Source organism: Heteronotia binoei, chromosome 10 (genome assembly GCF_032191835.1).
Source record: "Heteronotia binoei isolate CCM8104 ecotype False Entrance Well chromosome 10, APGP_CSIRO_Hbin_v1, whole genome shotgun sequence".
In the NCBI taxonomy this organism is placed as follows: domain Eukaryota; kingdom Metazoa; phylum Chordata; class Lepidosauria; order Squamata; family Gekkonidae; genus Heteronotia; species Heteronotia binoei.
In genome coordinates, this window is record NC_083232.1 from 58,950,587 (window position 1) to 58,963,277 (window position 12,691).

Below are 12,691 nucleotides of genomic sequence, written 5' to 3' on the forward strand. Positions count from 1 at the left end.
ACATTAAATGATATTTTTTTCACATATCAAAGACTCAAATTAGCTTTTTCTTTAAAAGTCTGACTAGTGCCCCCTTTAACGCCTCCAATGAAATTCATCCACTCAGTACACTCTCTGGAACAAAAAATGTATCTCATAGATGTCTACTTAATCAGAAATCAAGAACAAATCTGAGGGCTGTTTCACAGGATATATAAAAGTCAGCTCTGAGGGAGGGGACAGTATGAAACCTGTGTTCAATCACATGTAATGACTAAACATGCCCATTTCATGCTTTGCATGGAAGAATAGCTTAACACATTTGCAATTTTATAAAATTACAACTGACAACCTGCCAGTATGTATCTTACTGTTAAGAAACTGCACTACCAACAACAGAAGCAGTATCCTTCATTTTCTACAAAGCTGTTTACAAAGAAATAAGTAAAGACTTATTCTCAACATTACAGTAAAACGTCAATTTTTTAAAAGTTATTCTCTACTGCATCAAGCTGTTTTCAAAAGTTTCAATCATATATAAACAAAGAACAGCATGTAATCATTTTAGAATTCTAGTGACTACAGTTGCAATCCTAAAAACACTTTCCTGGGAGTAAGCCCCACTGAATTATATGGGACTTGTTTCTGAATGAACATGCATAGATATGACTGCAACGTAAACTACTTTAATTGTATTTGCAAGCAGTCTTTTCCATCTGGGGCACAGATCTCCATAATTGCGGTGCAACTTCCGGGAGGAAAAATCTATATTTATTATGTTAAAGCAATAATATCAAACAATTATCAGACTGATACAGAATTAGTTTTTTTAATCTTATGAGTATTTTATATGCCTTCACACAACTGTAGGAAAACTTTGCAAACAACAAGGTAAAAAACTACACAGAACCACAGATCAACACCATTACTATAAGTTATTTGCAGTGAACAACAACGTATTAGCATGATTCTATAAAGTAAACAACAGCTAGACCAAAACACTGTAACAACTTTGAATTCGCAGGGCAGCATTCAACATGTCAAGGCCAGAAAGAGAGTTAGCAAGACGTGCTAATAAATACATGCTTGTGTCATTTGATTATCTCAGAAATGTTGTCAACATATCTAGCTAGTGCCTGAACGCATATATTGAAGGCAGGGAACAGGTCAATATTTCCCACTAGCAAAGCACCTTTTTTAGAGTACACTTTACAAAACTACATGAATAATTTAGATGGTAGGGCATAGCTAAACACTTAAGATGCCATAAAACACTGACGAACCCCTCACTCTTTCCTGCCCTTCATGTATCATCTCAGGAAAGGAGTTCAAAATACTTATATTCATTCTACACATGGAAACAACAGAAGCTGGTATAGACTCTGCGGTGTAACCACTGAGTCTGCATAGCTGCCAGTGTTCAACTGGGAAAGCTGCAGAGCTGGGTTCAAACCTCTAATAAGTCATGAAACTCACTCTAGATGAAAAGGTCAGTTTCTTCCAGGCACATCTACCTGATGAGGCTGTGGGGAGGACAAATAAGGCCTAGGTAAACCATGCCATCACACCACACACAGAGAGAGAGAGAGACACACACACACGGAGCCGCCCTCCCCTCCCGTTCACGTTCCCACACGCCCCGTCACCACGCCTGAAGGCCATTCAGTACGGAGAAGGGACGCGACAATCCCACCTACCCCTTTCCTGTTGCCGCCATAGTGCCTCGTTCCCTTCCCCTCCTCCCTTTTCCCGCTTGTCACCTCACCCGAGGAGGCCGGCCGGACGCGCCTCCCCATAAGCGGGGCAGGGCACGGCCGCCGCCTCAAAGGAACCCACCTGCTCGCGCAGCTTGAGGAAAACCATTGCGAGGCCTCGCCGCCGCCGCCACTCTCCCTCGCTGCCACACGGGCTGCCGCCGTCGCTGCTCCTTGCCGCCGCCGCCAACGACTCCTTCCCTCAGCAGCCCCGCCTCCTCCAGCGCCCGGGCCGCTCAGCCCGTGAGCGAGCCACGCCCACCGCCCCGCCTCCTAGTAGTGCCGCTGCAGCTCCTGCTCAGAGGCGCGCGAGGAGACACCGGGAAGAGGCGGGCGCGAGAGCTACCTCTTTGCCCCGCCCACTCGCCTATCACGTCCCTCACCCCTCCCCCTCCGCTTGTGCCCCTGGGTGACGGAAACCGACGCTCGCCTTCAAGGGCAGCGCTTCGAGAGCGGAAGGGGTTAAAACACAAAGAAAGAGAGAGCGCCGGGCTGATTGGAAGACTCGGGAGGAAGGGGGTCGACGGTGGGAGAGGGCGTGCGATTGGTGGAGAGGAGAGGGCAGCGTCGGCGAAGAAAACGCTTGAGAGGAGGGAAAAGCGGGCCTGGGACAGAGCCCGCTGAAAGGACGAGTCGAATGCGACGAGGGGGTGGCATTCTGGGCTGCTTGGCTACAGTTTAGTTGCAGTGCCTCCGCTAAGGAGAGGGTCGGGAGGCACCGAGAAAGCGAGATGTAAAGACACGTGTCCTCCCAGTCATCGCTACCTGGACCCAAAAATATGCCCACGCCGGACTGACATCAACAACTCCAGCGAAGAGCCATACGGGCACAGTTTCAATTCCTATTCCATGCATTCCTGTAATTAATGCACGTTCTGCTTTTGGTTTAGATTTGTTCCTGAAAACGGCTCGATGTAGGCTGTAACCCTAAAACACGACTTGTTGGAAATGCAATTGAAGTGGGAGCTTCTAAGTAAATGAGCGTGACTTTGTCCATGAGGTCGCAAAGATTCGGACTCTACTGTGCGACTGAACAACAAAAAAGTAAATGAGGAGTATTGGGTATTCTTAGAGAAAAATACTATTTAGCAGAGTTAGAGAAGAGTAGCAAAGCAGAGAATATGCAGAGATCATTTATGTGTTTAAAAGAATATGTTTGCTTTACTTAAAACTACAAGGGAAGGGTAAACTGGGAGAAAAATAACAGAAGCTAACTCCTACATCTTGAGTATGAAGCTGGAAATGACCTCTCTTCTCCAAACTTAGAGGCAGGAAGAGATGCCATAAAATGCAGAATAGGCAATACATTGATTTTCAATCACAGCACTCAATTACTGGTCATTTAACTAAGACCTACATACTTTCGCGGGCTTTCTCTCTTGCTAACAGATAGGTTACAGTAAACACATGTGATTTCCTGTTGAATGATCTCCTTCATGCTCCACACGTCTAGATGTACGCATGTTCGCATAATGTCCATACTTGGCACATATGAAACAATATCTTTCTTTGCAGTTCCCTCTTGAAATCCAGCATTAACTTTAAGCACAGATTGCACTTCCTGCTTATTAGGGGTTTCCCATCTGTTCCCCTCCTGTTCCAAAAAGGATATTGTATATTCTAAGGTCAGCTCTTTCTGTACCTTTACACAGCAACGTTATTAGCATATGAGCTTGGAAGTGCATTGAAGACCAAAGCAATAACAATTTTATCTGAGACTGGGTCTCCTATAATTTTCAGTTCAGAAACTGTACTCATTACTTTGCTTAAAAAATCATTCAGTTTGTCTCCTCTCATCTTCATATTTAATAAACTGAAGGAGGAAGAGGCTATTGGTCTCTGATTCTGACTGGTATTTCTAACTGAGGTAATCATACATGGCCTTAGCTGTTGTATGTTCGAGGATTATTCTGCTCTCCTCTTTGTTAATGCTTCCCAAGATCAAAGAGATTCCCAAACCATCAGTTTTATCGAACTTTTCCCTTTCTGTTTGATTTACAGGGGGATTCTTCGTGAGCACATCCGAGGCCCCTTGGGACTTAAGCACTGCTTTCAAATGAGTGTCCCGCCAAATGAAATTTGCATTTGAGAGAATTGGGAGATTTAAATGCATGTTACCGACATGTGCATGGATGTCGCTGGCGTCGACATTGTTCCACTCTGATCAGCAAACGATTGCAGGTTCATGGCAGGATTAGAAGCATTGCCCCTTTGTTCCATCGCAGCAGGGTATCAGCTTAGAAGCAAAGGCACCGGCACTTTCTTCTCCGCTTTCTTATCTGCAAAAACACAAAAAAACAAAAGAATGCACCTCACCTCCTTGTTTTACCTGCATGCAGCAAGGCAAACTCTGGGGACAGAGAAGGTGTTCTTCGGGTATATAAAAAAAGGCTGAGACTCTTGCTTGCACTTAAGCAATCACACACACATACAGTATTCTAAAATCTCTGCTTCCAGCTGCCCAACTGGCACCCAAAAAACAACTGTTGCCCACAACTGGAGCCCTTAACATTGGCGCCAATAACCTATTGGGTATTCTTAGAGAAAAATACTATTTAGCGGAGTTAGAAGCGAGTAGCACAGCAGAGAATACGCAGAGATCATTTGTGTGTTTAAAAGAATATGATTGCTTTACTTAAAACTACAAGGGAAGGGTAAACTGGGAGTAAAATAACAGACGCTAACACCTACATCTTGAGTACAAAGCTAGGAATGGCCTCTCTTCTCCAAACTTAGACAAAGGCAGGAAGAGATGCCATAAAATGCAGAATAGGCAATACATTGATTTCCAGTCACAGCAATTACTGGTCATTTAACTAAGACCTACAGACGTTCGTGGGCTTTCTCTTTAGCTAACAGAGAGGTTACAGTAAACACATATGACTTCCTGTTGACTAAGTTTGCACCTGAATATAGTGAACTTCCCTTCTCATTGAGAGATGCTGCTTGCAACTAGTTGGAGGCTTTGTGCGTCTAAAATGAATGTTCTGGAAGAAATACAATTCCTTCCAAGGGTACCACCAGTAATAGAGACTCAGGTAGGGTAGATGATGGAGGCGTAATCAGGGCTTGGTTGACAGCAAACAAAAGGGCTGTACTGTTCATACAGCACAGTCAATATACAGCTACAGAATGTCCAGCTGCTTGTCCTTATGAAGAGTTCTGGGATATGTTTTCAAGGCCCATCACCATAAGTAATGATGGGTGTAGTTTTAGACTAGAATCTGGGAGCCCCAGATGGAAATCCACACTCTGCCATAGAAGCTCACTGGATGAACTTGGACTAGTCACATATATTTCATCCTAACCTACCTCACAGGGTCGTTAGGATAAGGTATAGGGAAGTAACACAGTGTAAGCTGCTTTGGGTCCCCATTGGGAACAAACCATGTAAATGAAGTAAATAAATACATTTTATTTGGATCGTTGGGCATACAAGGCTACAGTATAAAAATCTGACCATTTGGAAAGGTAGTATCTTTTGAGAGCATTAAAAATTGACCCGGAAAATAACGATTTTGGAGGGATTGGAGGATGTGAGATTTAAGAATTTAACAGCTTAACCCTTACGAGCATTGGATGTTAGGAGTAAGGAAAAACAGGTTTTTGGGGATACAGGGAGGGCATATAAGGAAGGAATTTCAATACTCATTAGAAGTTCAGTGATGCCAAGGTGCCATTATTCATATCTCTGATAAGCAGAACATATTCAATCATTTTGGGTGGATAACATCCTGGTTTAATTTTTTTGCTCTTCTGCCAAACTAATTTGGCAGCCGTTGATTATTTCAGTTGCTCAAGGATACCAAAAAGACACTTCTCAAACCTCTCACATGATACACATCAATAGTTTAAAAATGAGGTGTAGCATTCAGGGGAGCATGGATTAAAAGCCCCAGATTCCTTTGGAGACAGGAGTATCTGAAGTCTTGTCCTTATTTTACTTGTCTGTGTTTGCTTGATTTTGACAGCACGCAAAGGCAGTAAGATAACACCTTTATTTGTTCTCAGTGCTGTAGTTAAGCCTACAAGTATCATTTTACCTGCTTTGTTTCTGGGTCTTCTCTCAAATCAACGTATCAATAAAGCTCAATATCAAATTCATTATTTTGGAACCTGGAGGATATAACCACATTTCAGGATCATTATTTGGGATTCTTTCCTTCTAAAGAAGCCGGGACAACCTACCAAGTGCCACTCTGCAGGAGCCTCCCATTGTTTTGATCAAGATGCATTTCAACACAACGCAGCAGTTGAACTCTGACCCAAAGTACAGTCTCACAAAGTCACTGAACTCCATGCATATTTTTAAAGCAGTCACAAGCTTGTATATTGGCTGCCACATAGTGCTAACACATGAAGTCCCACATGTATCACTCCATAGAAGTATCAGAGTGCTGTGCACTAGACAAAGTAGCTCTGCATTTGAACACCAGGAAAGACTGTATACTTAGCCAATGTTTGCAAGGCATGACTGACTGAATTTGTGTAACTGAATCCATGATGCGTCAGAAGTACCTTTGTATTTGTGTAAATCATATGTTTGCAAATTCATCATTGATGAGTAATGCACTGTATTCAGTGGTTTCTATGTAATGCTCTCAAAGCTGTTCAGAAATTTTTTATAATAACAAATGCAAGTAAATGTAGTCAGTTTTGTGCACGTTAACGGATAGGAATCAACTGCAAGTTAAAACAGCTGCCAGCACACCTGGAGAAAAACATCCTGCCCCTTTAATAAGAGAGTTAATAGGTGGAAATAGGCAGTGGAAACATTGGCATATAGGTAAATAATATCATGTTAAGACTGTATTGAAAACAGAACATTTTTCTCCCAACCTGCTTGGCAATTCCTGGTTAAAATCATCCTCAATACTAGAATGTTTAAATTTCATAGTTATTTCATTCATGCATCCCCACAATGACTAACTGGCAAACTAGTATCTAGATGAACCACTTGGTTCCCCTATTCCAGTACCAGATGTAGAACAGAAGTCTTGTTTGCATAACATGCTATATTTAAAATCAATACATCTTTTAAAATTTTGTTGCATAATGGCCTATTCATTACTCAAACACTGTGGATGTATTGTCAGAAATCTGCTTTCTACATAGAAACCGTTCTAATTTGGTAGCAGCATGCTGGGGGTGTCCTCACAGGGCTTTACTTTTTATATAATATCTTGTCTATAAAATAATAACAGTGGTTGCTTTATCTCAGGCGTCATTGCTTTCAGATCATTTGACCATCATAGCTTCTGATTGTAATGAAATGGGCTTTATCTGTCTAATATAGGGGTGTCAAATGGTCAGTCCACCCAGAGCTTTAATCAGGCCCGCAGGGTTCTTTTCTCCCCCCTCTCCTCCCCCTCCTATCCTCCTCACCCTTTGAAGATCTGAGGCTGCCAAAGTTCCCTGCTCTTTCTGCCTTGTCTTTGCTGGCTGCAGCAAGAAGCAAAGCTGCAAGGAAAACGTGGAATGGATTTTCCATTAAAGTCTCTGGGCCCAGATAGATAGGACCAAAAGACAATGGAAAATCCATTCCACGTTTTCCTTGCAACTTTGTGCTGCAATGTGTTTCAATGGAATGGAGATCAGTTTCAGGCTTGGTTATGGGACTGAAACAACCTTGTTTATCCTGATGGATGACATGCAGCAGGACATGGACAAGGGGAGTGCATAGGGTTGCCAAGTCCAATTCAAGAAATATCTGGGGACTGGGGGTGGAGCCAGGAGACTTTGGGGTAGGGCCAGGAGACATGGGGGCGGAGCCAGGAGCAAGGGTGTGACAAGCATAATTGAACTCCAAGGGAGTTCTGGCCGTCATATTTAAAGGGACAGCACACCTTTTAAAATGCCCTCCTTCCATAGAAAATAATGAAGGATAGGGGCACCGTCTTTTGGGGCTCATAGAATTGGACCCCCTGGTCCAATCCTTTTGAAATTTGGGAGGTATTTTGGGGAGAGGCACTAGATGCTATACTGAAAATTTGGCGCCTCTACCTCAAAAAACAGCCCCCCCCCCAGAGCCCCCAATACCTGCAGATCAATTCCCCATCATTCCCTATGGGAATCGTTCATGGAGGTGCATAATGGCTGTGAGGGTGGGGCTTCCCCCACTGGCCAGCTGGCTGGGGGAGGGGGGAAGCCTGTAAAACCGGGGGATCCCCCGCTGGGACCTGGGGATTGGGAAGCCTAGGAGTGCAATCCTGTTAATTCTCCTGAACTATTTGGTGACTTTTGATACCATTCATCATGGCATCCTTGTGGATTGCTTTTTGGGACTGAGAGGCACTGTTATTAGGGTTGCCAATCCCCAGGTGGGGGCAGGGGATCCCCCGGTTTGGAGGCCCTCCCCCCGCTTTAGGGTCGTCAGAAAGCGGGGGGGGGGGGGAGGGAAGGGAAATGTCTGCTGGGAACTCTGTTATTCCCTATGGAGATTTATTCTCATAGAAAATCATGGAGAATTGATCCGCGGGTATCTGGGGCTCTGGGGGGGGCTGTTTTTTGAGGTAGAGGCACCAAAATTTCAGTACAACATCTAGTGCCCCTCCCCAAAATATCCCCAAAGTTTCAAAAAGATTGGACCAGGGAGTCCAATTCTATGAGCCTCAAAAGAAGGTGCCCCTATCCTTCATTATTTCCTATGGAAGGAAGGCATTGAAAAGGTGTGCCATCCCTTTAAATGTGATGGCCAGAACTCCCTTTGGAGTTCAATGATGCTTGTCACAGCCTTGCTCTTGGCTCCACCCCTAATGTCTCCTGGCTCCACCCCCAAAGTCTCCTGGCTCCACCCCCAAAGTCCCCAGATATTTCTTAAATTGGACTTGGCAACCCTAACTGTTATACAGTGGTTCTGGTCCTACCTCGAGGACAGGTCTCAAAGCTTGATGCTGGGGAACTGCTGCTCTGCTACAGGCAGAGCTTTTTTTCCTGCAGGATCCCACAGGAGCGGAGCTTCGCCTGGGCTGGCCAGGGCTTCAGCTGGCCCAACCATGCTGCAGCCACATGCTCCCAAGGCTAGGCGTTGTAGCTTAGTATGAAAATGAGCTCCTGCTAGGCTTTTTCTACAGAGAAAGCACTGCCTACAGGGTTCCCCAAAGTTTCATCTCCATGCTTTTCAACATCTATGTAAAGCTTCTAGAAGAGGTTATCTGGAGATTTAGGCTAAACTGCCACCAATATGCAGATGACTGTCTGCTCTATCTTATGCTACCACCCTATCCAGGGAGGCTGTGGAAATTGAACAGATGCCTGGTGGCAGTTTTGGAATGGATGAGGGCTAACAAGCTGAAACATAATCCCGACAAAATGGTGTTGCTACCAGCGAGGGAATGGTCTGACCTGGAAAATGGGTTATCCACTGTTCTGAATGGAGTTGCATTTCCCCTACAGAAGCAGGTTCATCGGTTGAGAGTATGAGGCAAAGCACCCTAATTGTCCTCAAGGGTTAATGGGATTATTAGCAGGCTTGCTCCAGCTCACAGGTGCCCATGGTTCGGGCCTACCTGTAGATACCATCCTTATCTCCAGGGCTTTTTTAAAAAGCAGGAACGCAGTTCCGGCTGGCTTGGTGTCAGGGGGTGTGGTGTAATATGTAAATAAATTCCTGTTGGGCTTTTTCTACAAAAAAGCCCTGTGTGAAACAATAGTGATATCAGGGGGTGTGGCCTAATATGCAAATGAGTTCTGGCTGGGCTTTTTCTGCAAAGGAAGCCCTGTTTATCTCTTTCAAGTTAAGAATTAGGTAATTGGTTAATCACAAGAAACTGTGCTCAGCTATATAATCAGATGGGAAGGGGAGAATTAGGAGCAGACGTTGAAGTCCTCTGGAATACTCTATCAAAAGAGACTTTAATGGGTCCTGATTGGGTCCCAATGACCACCTGATACCAGAGGGCAAAAAGCTATAATAAGGATATAGGCCAAAGGGAAGCCATGCGAAGTTGCTTGTGTCATGCTAGTATGCTCTGATACCTTATGCTACACCATGATGGACTGTCATGTATAGAATGCTTTAGGCTACAGCTTAGATTTTAATGCTGCAAGAAGGCGTGCCATCTAATACCAGGTTCTAAGTGTATTATATAGAAAGGTTATCTTTCTGTTGCTAAGCTATAGAGACTATACAGCTAGTGATATCCTTTTTAAAACTTTTGAATAAACCTATACACACACACACACACACAGAGGGCCTTTTTGGTAGAAAAAGCCCAGCAGGAACTCATTTCTATATTAGGCCATACCCCCTGACGTCACCATTGTTTCACATAGGGCTTTTTTGTAGAAAAAGCCCAGCAGGAATTCATTTACATATTAGGCCACACTCCTTGACACCAAGCCAGCCAGAACTGAGTTCCTGCTCAAACAAAAGCCATGTGTGTATATATATGTGTGTGTGTATGTGTGAATATATATATAAATGGCTTTTTTTGAGCAGGAACACACAGGAACGCAGTTCCGGCTGGCCTGGTGTCAAGAGGTGTGGCCTAATATGTAAGTGAATTCCTGTTGGGATTTTTCTACAAAAAAACCCTATGTAAAACAATGGTGATGTCAGGGGGTGTGGCCAAATATGCAAATGATTCCTGCTGGGCTTCCCCCCCCCAAAAAAGTCCTGTGTGTGTGTGTGTGTATATATATATATATATATATGTGTGTGTGTGTGTGTGTGTGTGTGTGTGTGTGTTTGTACAAAGGTCTGCTTTTCTTGTGTGTATTGAACCTCAAGGACCACAAGGCTGGGTCCCACTGCTCAGGTAAAAAGGAGGGGCGGTATTCCTAGATCTGGGCCTTCTGTTACATAAGGAGGTGGCAGCAGACCTGTGTCAGAGGTGCCTTTCAGCAGCTTGGGCTGGTGAGCCAGCTGTAGTCCTTCCTGGACAAAAAAAGGTCTTGGTGGGCAGCCCTGTTGGTCTGAAGTAGTTGAAATAACAAATTGAGCAAACCTTTGATCTAAGTAGCATGAGAACGAAAGCTTATGTTCTAAATAAAAATTGGTTGGTCTTAAAGGAGAAACTTGATTCCTGCTTTGTTCAAAAAAAGATCTTGTCACAGTGGTACATGCCTTGGTAACAACTAGATTAGATTACTGTAATGCGCTCTATGTGGGGCTGTCCTTGAAGACTATCTGGAAGCTACAGTTGGTACAGAATGCTTTGACTGGAGTGGGGAATAGGGATCATATCACTCCAGTCTTGTTCCAACTACTGGCTTCCAGTTTGCTTTGGGGCTCAATTCAAAGTGTTGGTATTGCCTCAGACCAACATACCTTAAGGACTTTCCCCATAGAAGCCAACCTGCTCACTCTGGTCATCTTCAGAGGCCCTGCTTAGGTTACCCCTGTTGAGGATTCAGAGATATAAGGTGCTTTGAGGCATCTTGGAGAGCATGACAGCCATTTATCACAAAGAATAGAGTTATAAAATGTGCCATGAGGTTGGAGAGCACATGAGATGAGTTTCAGTTTGGAGACAGCTATTTGCTCAACTGCTATGGAGACTTGACAGATGTCGTAAAACATGACTGGGGTACCCAGATGTGAGCTATGTGCCATTTAACCTGATTGGAGAAAGTTTTGGAGTATCTCCCACAAGGGGAAGGTTCCCTGAATCTGGATTGGGGAAGCTTCCTGCAGGAGCAGGCAGGAAGATCTAAAATATGGAATCTTCCCCTCCAAGGCTTCGCCCAAATGCCATGACACTTTCACTAGGATCCAGACTCCTTTGCAAGGGAGCAATAGGGGGCCTGGAGACATATTACTCCATGGCAGGTGGGCTTTCAGAGGTAACTGTCCTGTAAGATAACTTAGCTAGACTTATGTTTTATCTTATTTTCCTTAGCTCTGGAACCACTAGACTTTCTTGCTATTTTCCATGTATGTGCTCTAGTTTAATCTTCAGTAATAAAGTTATGTTTTCTGCTTAAGAAAGCAGGCTGTGTTTCCACTCCTACCCACATGTGTAGATCACTCACAGATGTCTAGCAATACATGCACAGGGGAAGGGGCTGAAATCATTGGAAAGCTCTGCCCTTTGTCCTTGCTCAGAGGCAGCCATCCTAGGTTTCCCCAAGGCTCTGGGTACATGAAAGGCTGGGTTTTGTAGCTTGGGTTGGTGGCAGAAGAAGAGAGAACATACTTTACATATATGCAAACATGCAGCATGCAGACCTAGGGCAGGTTTGTGACAGCCCTTGCCATCTGAGGCTAGATGGGTGGAGACCTGGAAAAGGACCTTCTCCGTCAAGGCAGTCAAACTTTAGAACTCCCTCCCCAGGGAGATTTGTCGCCCTCTATCACTGTCTTTTGCCAGCAAGTGTAGACTTTTTTGTTTTATCTGGCATACCTCCAATAACAATTTGTGGCTCCCTTCTGTTGTTTATGTGTTTAATTTAATTTTATATTTCAACTGTATTTTAATTGTTTACATTCATCACCTTGTGACTTTATGTTCACTGCCTTGTGGACCCTGATTGAAGGCGAAAGCAGCATAAAATGTTTTAAATAAATAATAAATAGCATGCAGGTCAGGTTCAAGAGGCTATCAGCTATCCCAGCTAAAATCCCTTCAATGCATCATCATCGCTGAAAGCCCATCTTGGAGCGTGAAATGTCCCTCGCAAATATGGATGATAGATTTGAGCTCACAGAGATCCCGTGGTATGAATAGGTATTAGATAGTATTTAATAGGTACTATTCAGTAGTAGCAGTAAACTCAGGAAGTGGTGGAGGTTGCAGCCAATTGATGGTGGCCATACTGGTCAGGGTCCTGCAATAAACCCAGAGACCAGCACAGTCCCACTATTATGGGACCAGAGACCATTCATACAATTCACTTGTTCATCCTCCAGTATCATATATACATCCAGGGCTTGAATTCAGCAAGAGCTCACAGGAACACAGCTCCTGAACCTCCAGCCAGGGTCTGCATGCAGAGAGGAGTTCTCTCCCCGCTTC

The 12,691-nt window shown here is 44.2% G+C and overlaps 1 protein-coding gene across 1 annotated transcript in view; it reads right to left on the reverse strand.

Annotated features, from left to right (window-relative positions):
- The window catches only part of ANKRD28 (ankyrin repeat domain 28), a 137,241-nt gene extending 135,199 nt beyond the window's left edge, over positions 1–2,042 (reverse strand). The window contains exon 1 of the mRNA XM_060248723.1: positions 1,816–2,042. Coding sequence (XP_060104706.1) covers positions 1,816–1,842 — 27 coding nt within the window. The 5' untranslated portion in view covers positions 1,843–2,042. The remainder of the gene's footprint in view (positions 1–1,815) is intronic.
- Positions 2,043–12,691: the final 10,649 nt, after the last annotated feature.